Here is an 18,027-nt window from a genome sequence, read left to right as displayed (position 1 = left end):
AGATGAAATAACAAACAAAATACAGCTACACCAATTGTAATTCTAGTACAAATTGCTTAAGATTTTTATTTATACTTAGCAACCACATATTTCCTATCCAAGGGCGAAAGAAAATAGATCTAGTATACTTGAATTCATTACGTGTAAGCACAACATTATTAGTATGGAATAGAAACCATATATTTTCTATCTGCAATTTACCACTACCTAATCTCCCAAAAAGCATCAAAGGCCTAAGACCAATAGATCGAAGAACCTGAATTCCATAACAAAATAAACACAAATCTCCCAAATCGAACCACTTAGAAAAGCATACAATCGCCTGCCAAACAAGAGTAAGAGATGGGGAGCGGGATCGAGCGTGATCACTGCCCAGTGGTACAAATAAAATTATTAGGGTGTTAGTACAATATAAAATATTGGAAAATTTACTATTAATACAAAATGAAATGTTGGAAATTCTACCTGCCTTTCAAATTGGATCCTTTTGACAGTGGTGAAAAAAAAGGAAAAGGGAAATGGAGACAGCTTTGGAGGGGGAGGAGCAGAATTTAACGAGAAAAGGGCCCTGTTTGGATGGAGGGGTAAATAGAGTAAAAAGGGTAAAAGGAGGTACTTTTTACTTTTAACATCCAAACATGAGGGTAAAAAGAGTTGAGGCAAATGTTTTACCCCCAAATTTCCTTTACCCCTCTTTGGGTGTCAAATAGAGGTAAAACTATCATCCAAACACTTTTACCCAACCATATTTACCCCTAATCCAAACACCTTTATAGGGTAAAACTATTAGAGGTAAATGGTAGGCATAAAACATTTACTTTGAGGTAAATTTACCCTGAATCATCCAAACAGGGCCAAGGGCTACCGGCGAGAAAATAGCAGAATTCCAGCGCGGAGCAGCAGCAGCTGGCACGAGCCGCTGGACGGTGGGCCCTCGACCACCGCACCGCCATATTCCACCAGTTCCGGCGGGCCCACCGGCCAGCGAGAGAAAGGAGGGGGTCCTCTATCCTGTATGCTATGCTCGCGCATCCTTCAAATCGAGCGGAGTAGCGGGCATCCGCTACGCTCGCGCCGGCCCCACCTCTCCTCCTCCGCCTCGCCATCGTTGTGGATCTGCGCCGGGAGGTCCCGGCCCGCCTCCGCCGTTCCCGAGCTGCACCGGCCGCAGGTGGCGAGGGAGGCGGCGACGGCGCCGGCCACGACGCAGCGGAGCTCGCCGGCCTCGTGGAGGCGGCGGACCTCGTCGGCGTCGCAGGGACGCGAGGCACGGGATGCCGGCCTCCGCACGTGGATCCGCCTCTGCTCCTCCCTCTCGCGGCCGCGCGCAACGCTCCGCCCGCCCGCCCGCGGCCTGACTCCGACTCCGACTCCATCAGAGACTATGTGACCCACCCCACTCCTAATAATTTATTGAAGTCCAACCAAACCAAAGGTTGGTTCCGTCCATCGTCGTCGCCTTCTCCTTCCGGTACGCGCTACACGTACACGAGAACCCTCCTCCTTCCACCATCGCTTGCTCGCTCGCCACCTCGTACTTGCCATCCTGCCGCTCCCCTGCTCCCGTAACGGGATCGACGTGGAGGTGGAGGGAATTGGATTGATTCCTTCTCTGGTACTGGTAGGGAACCCTAATAACTTGATTAAATGGTTATTTTTTTTCTAATTTCTTGCAAATAACGGATTCCCTTTTCCTTCTCCTGTCAGATTGTATAATTGTTGTGCGCAGTCAAATCCAAAACCTTTTATTTCTCCAGCCTCTCACACTCACTAGCAGTTTCCTTTATTTACCCATCAATTTGCAAGGTTAAGTAAGCGAGTAACCTAAACCAATTCTTTTTGTACATCCCTTAACCCTCTTCTATTGCAGCAAGTGTAGCCATACATTAAATTAACTCTGGCGGAAATTGCATAATAATTAATTAGAACATCGAAATTCGATCACAGACTTCTCTCAACTCCAAAATGTCATTTTTGTTTACTTATATGCAGTCAATGTTGTTTTCTACTAGTAGATTGTTGGAGGTATTGGTCCTGGTAATTCAGTTCATCATCAACTGTTATGAGTGGTGATTGCTTCCATACACCAGGCAGCGTATACCTGGTTCCACATCTCCTAGCAACCTTCGCTCTTAATCTCCTATCGAATTTGTCATGATAAGACTATAAGAGTTCCCTATTACATATGAGGTTGCCTTCCTAATTTCATATCAGAAACCATGTACTGTACTGATGTGCTAATGAGTTCCCTTTGCTTCTCCCAGATATCCTTGAGTCAAGTTGAACTAGGGAGATGGAAGCCTACGCTGGGAACAAGTGCAATTGTCCTGAAGTGGTGAAGCTGCCCTTGGCCTTGTTTGCTATCGAATGCAATAGCAAGAAGCGGCTCCTGTTCGATGTTTCAAGTGGAAAGATTCGTGGAGTTACTAGCTCCGTATTTCCACATGCTACTTGCGCATTTGAGAATGGCGGGTGGCTCCTCATGATCCAACACAAAGAAGGGTACTTCCAAGGACAGACTGTGTTCCTTGTTCACTCAAGCTCTGGCAGACGTCTTGACCTGCCAGAATTCCCTTGCTCCGAAGAAGGGTACGATGGATTCTTTGTTTTCTATGTTGGTACTCAAGAAACACCTCTAGTTGTTGCTCGTGTCGAGATCTGGAGCGTTGTTCCAACTGTGCACATCGCCTGCCCTGGAGACATGAACTGGAGTGTCTACAAGCATGGTGTTGAGCCTCCCCACATGTCAAAAAAAAATGCGCAAATTACTTGAGTGTACTTTGCATCGCTGATGTAGCTTTGCTCGGGACACAGGTCATCTGCATTGAGCTTAATGGGCAGATCCTGATCTTCAGTATCACTGAAATGACCTGGGGGAGAATGGTGCCTTGTCCAGAGTGGAGTGAAGAAGATCACCATTTCCTTGTCACGTCCCACGGGGAAGCTGTGCTCATATCATGCCCTGGAACGATGGAGAATGCCTTCAGATTCTTTAGACTGGATGCTGAAACACTGGAGTGGTCACGTCTGAATGATAGGGAGTTGGACGACACCAGTTGGTTTCTTAGCAAGGGCCAGTCCTTCCGTGTGAAGGAGGCAGGTAAGAGGAGAGTCTATACATTCAGTGGTCCAAAACAGTGTAGCGACTCGATGGATTCCTGCAAACAGAGCTCAAATGGAACGGAGCTAACCAGCACTACCTGTTTCACTGGAACATCAGGACAGTCCATCACAAATGTTTATGCTTATGACTTAGATGATGGGACTGTTGAGATGGTCCTCCCAGCATCACTCGATACAGAAGCGCGTCATTGGGTCCAACCTAGTATATTTGCAACCCCAGCCAAATAATCCAATGTACGGAACATACTATTATCTTGGAGAAGGCTTGTTTTACTTTCCCTTTTTCTTGTTATTGATATCTGTTCATGAAAGTCTGGGCTTTTTGGGGGATCTTTCATTTTATGACATGATGTATTATGCGTATATAGTTTATAAACAGCTTTGAACAGCCTAAGGAATTATGATCGATTTCAATCCTGTGTAAACAGACATACATTTCTTAGAATTGTGTTAATAAAATAAGATGTAATATGTCTATATTTTTATTTTTTTTCTAATAGTAGTATGAACGTTTCAAATATTCTAGTTCAACGTATTAGATGTACTACTTCAACATTTTAGAAATATTATTTCAACATTATCGTATAGAATATTGAAATAGTTTATTCAACATGTTGAACATGATTTCAAGAAATAAATGAAATGTTGAACCTACGATATAATAATGTTGAATATCAACATCTAAACATGAAACGTGAGCCAGATAAAATAATGAAAAAATTTATGCCATTCGCACGTGACGTGAGTACGTGACTATAGGTTCATAGTCCATCTGTATTAGCCACGACAGTGGCTGGCTGGTTGCGTAGGGCTCATCTGCTCCTACTGTTATCCGACATCATGACTAGTATCTCTGTTTGCGGATACAAGCAAAAATAAGCGTGTGGTTTGTGGGCTGTTTTTGGGTCCGTTACATGTGTATCGGTGTACAGCGCGTCGATGGGTTCGGCCCAGTGTACCCCCAGTGGCGGAGCCAGAATTTAGAAGTAGGGTATTCCTATTTTCTAAACGAGTCCACGGTCATCATTCTCCCATAACCGCTATAGAAGCTTTGCTGTACAGCTATACTGTAATCGCACAACACCCGCTACCCTCGTCGGAGAATGCGGACCCTGAGCCATGCCATCATAATATGGGGTAGGTTATGGTTCCATTTGTAATGCCATGAAATCTCAAATTTCTTTAATCAGCAACAAAACACTTGTAGTTACAAATTCAAATTCTTGCACGGGGGACGAGCAATCCATTCCACATTTCCACGCTCGTAAGCACACCATGTTGCCAACCGAACCTCCTTTGCAACACACTTTGTAAAAACATCACATGCCCCTATAATTACTAGTATTCAGAGAGAAGCAGATTAGCAGAACCGTGCACCTTCAGCTCATCGCCAGCACAGCGGCACCCCTGCTGGGTAGTATTGGATAGTAGGACTAAACTGCTGGGTACTTATGTGCGCTGCCGTTGGCCACCTAGCCGGCTTGCTAATTTCCATGGCCGCCTGCTCGCAACCTCGCAGCAACCAGGAGCTACAAAATGCGCGCGAGGGAACTAGCCTTACAACAACAGGAGGTGGGAGTGGGGATTGGACTGTTGGCCTGGGTCATACTCGTATTAGAGGTGTCGCTAGGCTGAGTTTTGGCTGAGAAAATGAAGAAATAGATTTAACATAATATATGCATATATGTATACTTAATGTACAAGTGATTTTTGAAGAAAAAAGTTGGGTATTCCTGGGAATACCCAGGCATCAAGGTAGCTCCGCCCATGTGTACCCCTACCACATGATCCTGTAGTGTACTGATTACTGAATATAATTATCAGATTTAGTATTATCTTGAAGACTGAAGAGTGGCTTTTTTTTCCCTCAATCTAGACATTCGTATTATGTTTTCTCTTATCAGTAAGCGAAAATATCATCAGTGTGTAGTAATGCAAGTCTTTGTCACAGTTTCTTTTGGCACCAGTAGGAGCACTGTAGAACAGCAACCAGAAATGTTAGAAGCATTCGCAACTTATACATGATACATTCAGAACAAGAATCATATCAGCCATATGCTTTGGGAGCTCTATCATGGTCTATTGGTCTGCTCCGAGCCTCCAAGTTACACTGGTACCAGTAGCCATACAAGACCGATTTAGCACGTAAATCCATACACCAAACATTCTGCAAAGGTCTCTGATACCAGCTTACTACCTACTTTGGTGGACAGTACGGCCATGGCTACATATCTACATTACCAAAACTCGATGCTTACCACATCTGTGTCAACAGCATCCTAGACTGCTTACACTAGTGCCCTCTTTCGGAACAGGTGCAGAAAAATGATACCAAAAGAAGAGCAGACCCACAACAAGGTGGCTACTGCATCTGGCGTTCACAGCGGCACATAGTCAATGTCGATGAAGTGCCCACCAGATTGCTCTTCGAATGGCCAACTCGTTGCCGGCAAATTGCTTTGGCACTTCCTTGACGACACCTGCTTCCCGATTCTCTTCTTGCGGGACTGAGGTGGTGGTTCAGACACCTCAGACTGGTGAAGGTCGACATGGTCTGGCATCTCAGGCTGCTTGATGTAAGCAGGATATGAAGTTGAAGAGCCAGGTCCAGCGAGCAGTTCTCTGTGAATAGGGGGTGCTGCCCAGAACAGTGGATCAACTGCACAAGCAACAAACAGTTATCAGAAAACATTCTCTTCTTAATATATTGATACACAGCTCTCCTACGTGTTCGAGAAAGTTATCAGAAAACATCATACAGTATGCCCCAAAAATAGCTAGGTTCAGCGGGGAATAGCAATGTTGTTAACTAGAAAAAGGAAAAGATACACAGCAAATAAACAATAGTAAACAAAGTATTAGATATTATGAAGCCAAAATAGCAAATTGAAACCACAATCTATAGCATAATCCAGCTAGCTGACTTTTGACCACTCATTTGACTGCATTTCTTGATGATATTTGTAGTCCATTGAACAAGGCAGCTTGTAAGGTCCGTTGTCCCCAGCTAAACATTAGTCCGAAGAACTTATCAAGTTTTAGTGGGGCCTATTGGCAGGTTAAAGTGCAAAGGGCTACCTCTAATATGCAGAGAGAGATATTTACAATGAAGGGTATGAATCAAGGCATGTTGCCAGTGCTGAATTCAGCATTTATGTACCGCACTTACAATCGTGGATAAAAACCAGTGCAGACAGAAATTCAGGCCTCAGCCTAGAACCAAAAGACCACTAATCTCCTATTAAGAACATACTACATCGAAGAGATTATGGATGGACCCAGCCTGGGGAATGGATGATTTCTGGCTCCCCCATGGTATTGAATACCAATGTCTTACATGAATTACATATGAAGCACTACAATTTTATCATGCCAAGGTTTTAGCAAACACTATCGGCTGTATGGTGACTGCAGTATTTGATCAAGTTTTAAAACTCCTTACCAGTATCCTGAGTAGTGTCATGCTCTATCAAATAAATGTGGGGAATGACAAGAAACTAAACAATAAAATTACAGATATAGACAATTATTAACGCACCTTGAGCTATCTCAGGAAGCTCTGGTAATTCATGAGCATCTGTAAGTGTACGCTTTCGAACATAGTCTTCTTGCAGGGGTTTAGGAATAGCAAACGAAAACTGAGATAAGTTAACCCCTTCCCTGATGTAGTGTGGGTTCTCTGCCAAGTACCTGAGTATCAAAATAATGATGCATCACTTCAGGGGAAAATTTCAAAATCATGCCATAGTTCTTGTTTGTAGTACTAGACCAACTAGGTGAGTTGATTATACAAGTAATACACAGTAGTTAGAACAAAGTATCAATGGATGAACACACCTCCCAATTTCAACCAACGACCTCAACCTTTTCCCAGATGGAGAAGTGTAGTACCTGACAATAAGAATGATGCACATATATGTTAACATCAAGTATCGTGCATGTGATATGCTCTGAAAGGTATCCCATGCATCCTACAAGCATTTGTTAATTGCTGATGTTTGCAATATCGAAATGAAAACTTCCAGAGACTAAGTTTGATAAAACTAGATTTCAATGGATATCAGTGCCAATTGATAATATCAAATGGCTGTTAGTGTTGTTCAAACTCACATATTATAAGAGACTACTATTACTTATGGCTTAAGTGCTAAGTAGAAACTGTTAAAAGTTTCATAGATAAGCTAAGTGCAATGAACAATAAATATTGTTTAGTCCTTTAGCAAGTTTGCTAAGCTAAGAAGCTGAAGATGACAAACCGCAAGTGTTACTGCCACTCAAGTTAAAGAAAGTAGTTAAGTGTGACATACACATCTGCAAATTTGGTGGAAGCCCCTCTGATTCTGACCTCCCTGTCCCAGCCAGGAGGGGGTTGGGCAATGTTTGGCTTATCAAGCGCCCACACCCTATTTCCATCTTGTGATATATCTTCTGGTTCATCACATGATAATTCACGGTTCCACTCACTAGCCCTTATGCATACAAAAAGCTCCTGAGAAATACTCTCGCGCAGCTCTTCATATTTTTCTTTTGTCGGAACGATCCTCCATTTGTAACAGTTAGCACATTGCACAGTATAAGCACCAATAGACGGTAGAACTGTGCCATATCCATATCTTGGCTTCTTGGAACTTTGGCGCAGTGAGGTATGATGATCTATGTCACATTGCTTGTCATGTGTGATCTCAGGATTGTAAAGGACAAGCTGCTTTGATGCGTCTCCCACAGAGTAATCCTTGGTGCTGTCATCATCGTCATCATCAATAATATGCACTTCAACGGATTCAGGTACCTTGCAAGGCTTCTTTTTGGAAGGCCAGGACTTGGAAGTATGGACTCTCCTATTCTCAGGGTTTGGACCTTGAAAAGTCCTCATGGCAGAATAGTCTTTACCTGCATCATAGATTACACAAGGTAAACACTAGAATTAATTCAGTAGGATTGTACCCTATTATTCCTCATAAGAAATTTGGGGGCTGCTAGAAATTCAACAAATGGTCTGAAACCAGTACATTTTGAAGAATCCGAACATTAAAATGCAGAAGTATTGACACTGCAAACGAACACAAACACACAACACATTGCAGTTCTACTAACAATGCGTCATACACATAACTAAGCACACAGTTGTGTACTATGCACAATGCCAAAAACACAGAACCAATGCAACTTCCCAAACAAGGTGTTCAGTACCACTAAAAGGCCAGCACCAAATCTAAGGTCCCGGAGTGGTGATTCGTGCCAAAACTCTAATGTCAACAATTGAAGAAAAGTTAAGCACAACATTTGGGACCAGTTAGGTTTCTTGATCCACAAAGACTGAATAAACTAGTGCAGCACCTGAGCACCAGCTAGCCCCACATGTAACCCACCAGACAACAAAACAAAATGATTCCAACATCAAGACACCAGACTCACCCATGCTGGCCCCCCTCATTGCTGCATATATAAAGACTATCAGATCACAGCAGAGCTCGAATAAACACCAGAGGACCAAGGTAAACAGAAGCTTCTAACACTCCAACTAGTAGGGACTCTAACAAACTTCCACCAAAATGTTGCAGGTGTAGCTGGGACAAGGCTGCTGGGGTATCGGAAAAAAGTGAGAGCACCACGGCCAAAAGCTCATGGCACTAATCGATCTTGCTGCAAGAGGAGGAGAAGCAACGACCCCCAAACGGCCAAACCCCACATTGCAAGAACCCCTCACTCTGCAAAACAAAAGGGAGGCAAGCGAATCTGCAGGAAAAAAGTAACGCGCACGCGCAACAGAACACAGGGATCGTTCGAGCGCCGCGAGGGAAGCTGGGATCGCCCGCCGGGCCGCCGCTTCGTCCTAGGAAGAACACCGTCCCTCCCGCAATAAGCCGCCGCGATCGTCGCGGACGGAGGAAATCAAACTTGGAAAAAAAACTGAGAACTAAAGCAGAGGAGGGAGGGATGGTGGGGGCGAGAGAGGCGACCGGTGCGACGGCGATTTCGCCGAGGATGTGCGGCCTCCGGAGACTCCGACGGAGCGGGGAAGTGGAGGCGACGAGGGCTCGGTGGTGCCGCCTGTGGTTGCGCTTGTGTGTGCTGCTCTCTGCCCCGCTTTGCTGTTTCTGCAGTGTGCTCCGTGCCAGTACGGGTGTATGTGTGTGTGTGGTTGTGTATGCGTGATGTGTCAGTGGTGTGATGCAAGTGTGTTTTGGCACATTAAACTAGTGTTTTTGTTTGGAAGGCAATGAGATCATTCGTAATAAATCTGCCTATCTACGACTTTCCCGTAGAAATTCCCCAAATTCAGAAACTCAGTAATTATTTTCTCCAAATGGACTCCACGCTTGCGAGATAGTTTTTCAAGAAAGTAAGTGTGTGACACATAATGCAGATGGCTAAGAAAACTTGAAAAAACATAACTACTCATTTGGTTGTGGCTGGTGGCTGGTGCTAATTTGTTATAAAAAATACTGATGACTGATACTGATTTGGTTTAAGAGAAAACACTACTGGCTGGTTGGCAAACAAGCCAAGTGAATAGAGTGTGTATAGCATTGAACTGAATTTATATCCAAGTGGGTTGAATCTGTCCTAACCCACCGACCAAATGCATGCTTACCACTTAGGTCTTACCATAACTATGGTAAAATTTAGTGAATGTAATAATGACAAACCATAATTACTATAGTATTTAACGGAATTTATATAGTATAAATTCAGTTCAATGCCAAGTAGTTATGGTTTGTCATAAGTGGAGGTATGCATTCACTAAATTTTACCAAGCTATAGTATATATATGTTTATCAGATTGCTTGAAAATTTGTCCGAAAAAATCCCTCAAACTGTACACAAAAGGTTCTAGATTATCTCCAGACAATCTAATATGAAAAATAAGATATCGTGATGCACGGAAATGAGAAGATATATGAACGAGAAGGAAAGGGGTGGGTATGGATTCAAAATTACCGAGAATTTTTGACAAACCAGTCACCACGTGTTTATCGGTTTTCTTTTTTTTTCACCGAGAAATTTTCCCTACCATGATACCACGTGTTTATCGGTTTTCTTTTTTTTTTCACCGAGAAATTTTCCCTACCATGATCCGATGCTGAGACTGCGAGAGGCTAGAGCACAGAGGCGACTTGTGGTGTGTGCGGTTGTGTGGGAGAATGGACTAGAGATAGAGATGGAGATGAAGAGGGTGAGAGAGTGTAGCGTCCCACCTCCCCGAGGGCGGGCCCGCTTACATCTGGCTGTTTTCTAGGACAGTCTGCTTTCTAGGACATAGACTGTCCTCACAGACTAACACCAGTCTTTTCTGCACACTTTGTCCTCACTCGTGCGCACCCGGAAAGAACTTCCAGGTCGGTCACCCATCCCCAAATTTCTCCGGGCCAAGCACGTTTAACCTCAGAGTTCTTTGGAGAAGAACTTCCCGGTCGGTCACCCATCCCCAAATTTCTCCGGGCCAAACACGCTTAACCTCGGAGTTCTTTGGAGACCGGCTTCCGGAAAAAAAGTTGCAACTTGTTGGTATGAGTATCATATTAATCCTATTAAGTCCTGAGCCGGGGTGTCACAGAGAGAAGCAAGAGCGAGAGGCGGCGGGTGAGGAGAAATAAACTAGGGTTTGGTGGTAGGTATTGATAGAATGTGTAAGAAAGCTTAGGGCGCGTTTAGTTCCCAAAAATTTTCACCCAAAAATTTTCACCTCCCCTTTAAACACACGTATGAAGCACTAACTATAATTGAATAACAAAACTAATTACACAGTTTGGATGTACACGTCGAGACGAATCTTTTGAGCCTAATTAGTGCATGATTAGCCATAAGTGCTACAGTAACCCACATGTGCTAATGATGCGGTCAAAGGCCTCAAAAGATTCGTCTCGCGGTTTCCAAGTGAGTTCTGAAATTAGTTTTTTAATTAGTGTCCGAAAAATCCTCCCAACATCTGATCAAAGAATCGATTTGACAGCCAAAATTTTTTGCAAACGGAACTAAACGCGCCCAACGACTAGAGTTGTGGGCTCTTACTACTAGGCGTGCCATTTAATCGCATCGTACCCACAGCAGCATGACCTATAGGCTATGCTGGCCCAAGCACGTTATGTTTGGGCTAGGCCAAAAATATAGGCCTCATGTTGGTCTAATGGCACCCATGTGACCATCTCTAGGCGTCGACGCTGCAATGTGTAGTGACCACAAGGTATAAGATACCGTGGTTTAGCATCACTCTTAGCATCCTAAATATGACCATTGTTTTGAACTTCTATTTAATAAGCTATTTTTTCTATGACTTGGTCCAAATTAGTCTTCTATGAGTGCTTTTTTACAAAAAAAAAACATTTTCTCCTATAAATTCATATAGGTGTTAAATTCATATAACCAGTTTCTATGACTTGTTTACTAATGTTTCTGCCACTTTCTATGACTTGTTACTAATGTTTCTGCCACTTTCTGGTTGTTAAATTTATATACCCAGTTGCCCACGCTCTCCCTAGTCCCCTTTGGGTGTGAGATATATTTTCTAGAGTAGAATGCACCATTGATCCTCAAACTTAGCTCGGCGTGTCATTCCGTTCACTAAACTTCCAAAATGGTGATCATGTCACCTGAACTCCAAATTATCATTTTTAATACATACTCCCTCCGTCCCACAAAGATTGTAGTATTATAAAATTTCAGACACATTACTCATTCAAAGAAATGACTTTGTTGCGCCTAATTACTTCGACCAATTATGATTGAAAACCGTGTTATTTATTTAGTTTTCCGGATCCTCAATGAATGCATATGTATTGGAACTAGAAAAACAATATCTACTAAATATTTGATTGATTCTATGTGTTTTCCTATGCAATGCTTTCTTGGTACTTGGTATTACTTTAATTAAATGGATCTCATTACAAACCAAAACTACACTCTTGTGGGACAAAATTTGAATGCTAAAACTACACTCTTTGTGGGATGGAGGGAGTAGAGTGGAAACGTTCAACTTATAAGCAGCTTACATGTGGGTCCAATTTTTTATTTGTAATTTTCTGCTCAACTCTTATATTTTTTTTTCAAAAAGTTGTTTCAAAACTATATGCCAAATATTTTTTCCCAATATTTCCTCCAAAATTTGTCCTTTTTCTATCTTTTTGCAAATTTGATAATATGAGTTTCTTGTTTTATATTTTTTTCCACAGACAAAAATATTTGCACAAGTTAATTGGTATACTTCAATTATTTGTGTGCATATATAACTTTTAATTTGAACAAATTATATAACTTTTGATTTAACATAAACAACTGTGATTTAGATCACGCATCCTACGATAAGCATATTTTGAAAGTTTGGGGGATCCGTTACAGGTTTACTCTCCTCTAAATGCACTGCTATGTGCTGCCTACTCGATCATATCGGCGACTGTTGCTCCCTTCCAAGTTCCAACAGAGAGCATGCTGAATTTCTAGTCATCCAATAGGTCGTCCAGCAAATTACAAGAGAAAGCATGCCTTGGAATTACGGCAGACATCCATTGCAATTCTGCGGAGCAGGTATTTATTCTCCATGTACAAATTACGAATTTATTTGCCTTGTTTGAAAATAAATATTTTCCTTGCTTGAAACACAGTAAAATTCAAATGTTTACACGCTCATACACTTCACATCTTCGAAAAAGTACTCCAGCTTCAAATGATCCATCACACGTATTCGTATAGGATCATCAGTAAAACAATATTATTAAACTGAGAAGGAAAACGCATGAAGATACATAACCGTGCGCATTGCGAATTTGCGATGGAAGGAACGGTCGGAGCTACTGCCGCTGCACCACCGCTGCCCTGACCATCGACGAGTACCTCTCCTTGTTGGCGGCGAAGAAGGCGGCGAGCTCGCCCCTGTCGGGCAGGAACCTCCTGACGGTCTCGTCGGCGGTGTACTCCTTGGCCCACCGGCGCAGGGCCGGGTACTCGCCGTCCCCCGCCAGGCGCACGCCGGCCACCTCCTCCAGCACGTCGAGCCAGTGCGCTAGCGTGCAGGCGGCGAGGTCGACGAAGCCGAGGGCGTCGCCGCCGAAGAACCTCCTGCCCTCGAGCTGCGCGTCCAGGACCGCCAGGCTCTCCTTGGTCTCCCTCGCGAACCGCGCTTGCGTCTCGCCGTCCGTCCACATCGACAGCCACAGCGGCTTCAGGCACTGAATCCAACGACGATGCGGAGAGAGATTCCCAAATGTTCTGGTCAGGAGGACAGGAGGATTCGGGATGATTGTTGCCGTACCTTGTCGGCGATGAACTGGGCCCAGAAGCGGGCGGTGGCGCGGTCGTAGGGGTCGGTGGGGAGGATCCGCGGCGCCGCCCCGCGGTGGAACGCCTCGTCGACGTACTCGACGATGACGAGGGACTCGCAGACGGCGCGGCCGCCGTGGAGGAGGACGGGGACGGAGCGGTGGACGGGGTTGTGCGCGAGCAGCAGCTCGCTCTTGCTGGCCAGGTCCTCCACGACCAGCTCGTACGGCACCCCCTTGAGCGCGAGCGCCACCTCCACGCGGTGCGCGAACGGGCTACCGAACGCCGTGATGAGCTTCACCGGCGCCGCCGCCGCCTCTGCTGCTGGCTGTTGCTGCTGCGACGACGACGACGACGACATCCTGATGAACGGCTGGATTTCCTGCCTCGATCACTCGCCGTTGAGTTTTTTGTGTTGGCTTGGCGAGAGCGGAACTGATGAGTGAGCGAGGTAGCTAGCTGCTGATGGTGTATTTATAGGGGAAGTGTGGTTGAGGAAGCTGGACTAGCTAGAGTGGGTGTGCGTGGTCAGAGATGGCGTGCTGCGTCTTCTCCAAGGAAAGGGGAACACAGGGAAAAGGATCTGTCCATGTCTTCTCTTTTCACACCACTTGGACTGACCCTGACATAAGCAACGACGAATGCATGCATGTACTACACGGAAAGAGGTTTAGTTGGAGCTAGAGAGTATGTTGGATGGAGGATGAGATCTCTTGAGAAGCTTCGTGAGAGATTGGGAGAAATGGTACACGGTACAATCTAGGATTGGTAGAGCTCAAAGTGAGATAGATATAAATAGTTAGTTGATCATTTGATTCACGTAGCCACGTAGGATATCAGATCGGGCTAGATGATGATCGGTCATCATCTAGCCCGATCAGGTCAGGCCGGTAATCTAATTTAGAGACTACTGCTACATGTCATCTGTCATAAGCAATGATCTCAATCAACATGCGAGGTCCTGTTTCTTCCTCTTTCTCTCTCTTTTTTTTTTGTATATAAAAGAATTGTTGGCCCGATGGCAGCAACATAAGCCGACCAAGCTTGTTGGCTGGTGCAAGAAGTACAATTTTCCCAGCAAGATCCCATTACAAGTAAAAATTTCCAACAAGAAGCACTCCGAAGGAGATGGTTCAAATCTCAACTTTGGCATTGTGACACCTTCAGGTAGTGAAGGCTAGGGAATGCACACATGCACTCCACTTCATCACTCGATGATACATTGTCAACCGCCTTTCTAGGTTTGTGATAAGAATATATGGGCGTAATTAAATTACATATTCATTAGTTGCTACTCCAACAGAGAAGTAACTTCTCTTTTATGTGCAAAAGGTGATGATTTACATGCTGTAACTTCTCTTTTATGTGGCCCAACCTGTGATAGATATGTGCGCATCGTATACATGGTCGGAAGCTTTTGGAAGTCTAAGCAACAAACAGAGCACCTTTTCGACTTCCGAGCAAGGAGTTATGGTCAATTTAGTGGAAGCTGCACATGCTGTTTTGTGGCTGCGCAAAAACTGCACAAGACTTTTGGAATTCTCCACCAAGATGACCTTTCGCACCCAACTAGGAGGGATGTTCCTAGTATATATACCCCATGTACTCCTCTATATGATGCAATGTTGATTTGAGAATTTTTAGAACAGCCACATGGCATCTTCTCCACCATAGCGTGTGAGTTTATGGAGGGATCCTTACCCAACCCTTGTGTCGCATCTTCTTCGTGAGGCTATATGCACCGCCGCTTCATTGGCACTCAGTTTGTGCTCCTAGTCCATTTGATTCCAGATTGCATGGGCTGGTTCCTTGAGAGTGTGATTGGACGAATCCTTGGTTCAGGCTGCCGTATAGAGACGGTGCTTGGCTCTTTGAGCGTGTCGTCAGATTGCACTAGTTATCCGGCTGCTTGCAGTTAGTTATCATGGCTGTGTTTTCAGCTAGTTATCCTTGGTGATTTTCTCTCACGTCGTGAAGATCGCGCCTCAAGTTTTATCAGTTTGGCATGTTGGTGACGTTGAGATACCTTAACTTCAGAAATGGTTTGCTACCCCCCCAACAAAATCTTCCCCAACATCCTTGACATTTGGTAAGATTTTTATGATCAAAGACTTCAATTTTAGTAGCTCACCAAGAGGGAGAAGTGTCGGTGTTTACCGCCATGCCTGCTCAGGAATACCCTTAGCAGTAAGATTTGTGGATAGGGATCGGCTGCTCTGGAACTCGATGGTACAAGGAACACAAAGATTTAGACGGGTTCGGGCCGCGAGTTGCGTAATACCCTACGTCATGTGTGGTGGTTTGTATTGCCTTAGGTATTGATGTGTTTCGAGGGGGTCCCTGTCCGCCCTTATATATCCGGGAGGGACAGGGTTACATGAAAAATCCTATATGAGTACAGTTGGAGTCCTACTACAACATGATCGGGTAGTTTCCTTGTATTGCAGCTAGTTCTACGCCTATTCGGGTAGTTATAAAAGAGGTAAGGTACATCCATGAACTATCCCTTACTCTAGAACATTCTACGCCTGTGAGCAGTCCCGCTGCCCCGGGTCTGACAAACCCCCGAGCTCTTCGTAGTCGAGTCCTGCAGGCGTTGATTACTTGGCAGGGCGTCATCGAGTACTTCAAGTAGTCAAAACATCCTTCTGGTTGTTTCTGGATTTCTCCTTCAGCTTCATCGAGTAGTCCTCTAATTACTTCCGTTTGCTTCAAAGCTGTGAGGTGCTCAAGCCCAAAATCTTGATCATATATGGTGCACGACGTACTCACGCTCCATATGGAGTAGCCCCCGAGCCTTAGGTTGAATCGCAGAATCAGGCTGAGGGTCACTTCAGTCTTTTTTTCTTCTTTATTTTCCAAAAAAATTGAAAAATAAATCTCTGACACATATATTCCGCAGCCCCCGAGTCTTGAATTTAAATCTCTTCATTTAGATTTAAGAATCAATGTAAACTCATGGCAAAAAATGAAAACTTCCCTGAAAAGGAAAGAATCCGTTGACATCCCAAATATTCACGAAATTGCCCCCGAAGACCATATAAAGCCAGTTGAAAAACCTTCCGAGGGTTTTACCCCTTGAACTCCTGGCCGCCGTCATCTTCAGATTCACCTTTACCCCCTTTCAGTCAGATTCCAAAAGCCCCTCTCATAGCCCCCGAGCCAAAACTCGTGACATTGAGATGGCTCCCAAGAAGAACAAATCCAGGGTTGAGGAGGAAACCGTCGCCAATATGTCCACGGGCTGGCGTAAAAGCAAGATGTCTGAATCATTGGTACAAAAATTGGAGAATATGGGCCTCCTCCAAGCACAGGGCGTGATCCAATGGTGCACCGGTGAAGGAGAAGCTTACCCAATGGAAGGTACCCTTGAGACCGTTATGTTCCACAATTTTGTGGAACGTGGTCTTGCTCTTCCCGTTTTTCTATAGACTGCTTCAGTTTTGGGGAATCCAATTACATCATCTTACTCCCCAATCCATCTTGCATCTTTCCATTTTTACCCATTTCTGTGAAGCCTTCCTTGGGATTCTTCCCCATTTCCATCTTTTCCAACATTTCTTCTTTCTTGTTCCTGTCCCCAATGCCACCAATCCTGCCATCGTCGGGGGATGTGAATTAGTACTCTGTCCTGAAACCCGAGGCGAGTACTTGGCTTATGATCCAGCGGGTAAAGGAGCTGAATGGAAGAAGTTCTGGTTCCATGTTGGGAACTTTGAGTCCCCGCTTTCAGAAAGGATTGCTGGCGCCCCCCAAGTCCAAGAAAACTGGTCGAGTAAAGGACCTGGTGGCAAGCAAGTCGAAATCATTATTCGTGTCATTGCCATTATTAAAGACAAAGGAGTCACTGGAGATCATGTGGTCTACTCATTTGTTAGTCGTCGAGTTCAACCTCTCCAGCTCCGAAAACATCCTGCCTTTAGATATGAAGGCATACAGGACCCTACTAGGATGTCTCTAGCTCTGTCTGAAGTAGTCAAGAGGTGCTGCAAACTACTCAATAATTTTGACAAGTCTTTGACGCTTCCAACGCTCTTCTGGGCACAAAATCCTCCCGAGAATGCATGGGTATGTATTTTGAAAACCATGTCGAGTACTTGCAGTTAACCATTCCTGATCATCTGACAAATTTCTGGTTTCTTTCTGCAGAAAAACTATAAGTCCTGGTACTGTATGCCTCCGACCTCTGTAGATGCTGACTCTGATGACAGCAAGAAACGGAAGGTAACTCCCGGATCTTTGTTGCAGAGAAAAGTTCATCGTCTTGATACCGGCCAGTAAGTATATAATATTCTATTGATTTTATCATGTTTACCTCAGCTTTCTTATTCAGAATCTTGCTTAGCTAGGATCCAATATCTTCCGGCACATGAAAAAGATCAAGTTCAAGACTTCCGAAACTGGATGTCGAGTGGTTCGGAGGGAACTAGTCGATCAGCCCCCGAATCACCCATAATTGGGTTAATCGAGACCCCAGCTGCCAGTTTGCCCAATGTAGACACAGCTGTAAAATCAAGCGAGCCAGACCCTAAAACACCTGACCATACTCCTGAAGCTACTGAAGGAGCTTCCAATGCTGGTGGTGCTGGAAGTAGTGGAGCTGGAGGGTCGAAAGGTCCTTCCGTTCGACTGGTACCCTTTCAGTCTATG

The 18,027-nt window shown here is 44.5% G+C and overlaps 2 protein-coding genes and 1 pseudogene across 2 annotated transcripts; 1 reads left to right on the top strand and 2 right to left on the bottom strand.

Annotated features, from left to right (window-relative positions):
* Positions 1–1,049: 1,049 nt before the first annotated feature.
* Positions 1,050–3,594, top strand: LOC120668704 (annotated as a pseudogene).
* A 1,470-nt stretch (positions 3,595–5,064) lies between these two features.
* Positions 5,065–9,256, bottom strand: LOC120668703 (methyl-CpG-binding domain-containing protein 2-like). Its single transcript, XM_039948456.1, has 5 exons — positions 9,084–9,256; positions 7,431–8,013; positions 6,961–7,014; positions 6,662–6,813; positions 5,065–5,782 (listed from the first exon to the last, which is right to left on the bottom strand). Exons 2-5 carry the CDS (start codon positions 7,994–7,996, stop codon positions 5,502–5,504), a joined length of 1,053 nt encoding a protein of 350 aa, XP_039804390.1. The 5' UTR covers positions 7,997–8,013; positions 9,084–9,256; the 3' UTR covers positions 5,065–5,501.
* Positions 9,257–12,659: 3,403 nt separating this feature from the next.
* Positions 12,660–13,827, bottom strand: LOC120668702 (glutathione transferase GST 23-like). Its single transcript, XM_039948455.1, has 2 exons — positions 13,370–13,827; positions 12,660–13,286 (listed from the first exon to the last, which is right to left on the bottom strand). The coding sequence occupies exons 1-2, from the start codon at positions 13,736–13,738 to the stop codon at positions 12,909–12,911; spliced, it is 747 nt and encodes a 248-aa protein (XP_039804389.1). The 5' UTR covers positions 13,739–13,827; the 3' UTR covers positions 12,660–12,908.
* Between the last annotated feature and the right edge of the window lie 4,200 nt (positions 13,828–18,027).

This window comes from Panicum virgatum, chromosome 4N (assembly GCF_016808335.1).
Source record: "Panicum virgatum strain AP13 chromosome 4N, P.virgatum_v5, whole genome shotgun sequence".
In the NCBI taxonomy this organism is placed as follows: domain Eukaryota; kingdom Viridiplantae; phylum Streptophyta; class Magnoliopsida; order Poales; family Poaceae; genus Panicum; species Panicum virgatum.
This window is presented reverse-complemented; position numbering and strand designations above follow the sequence as displayed.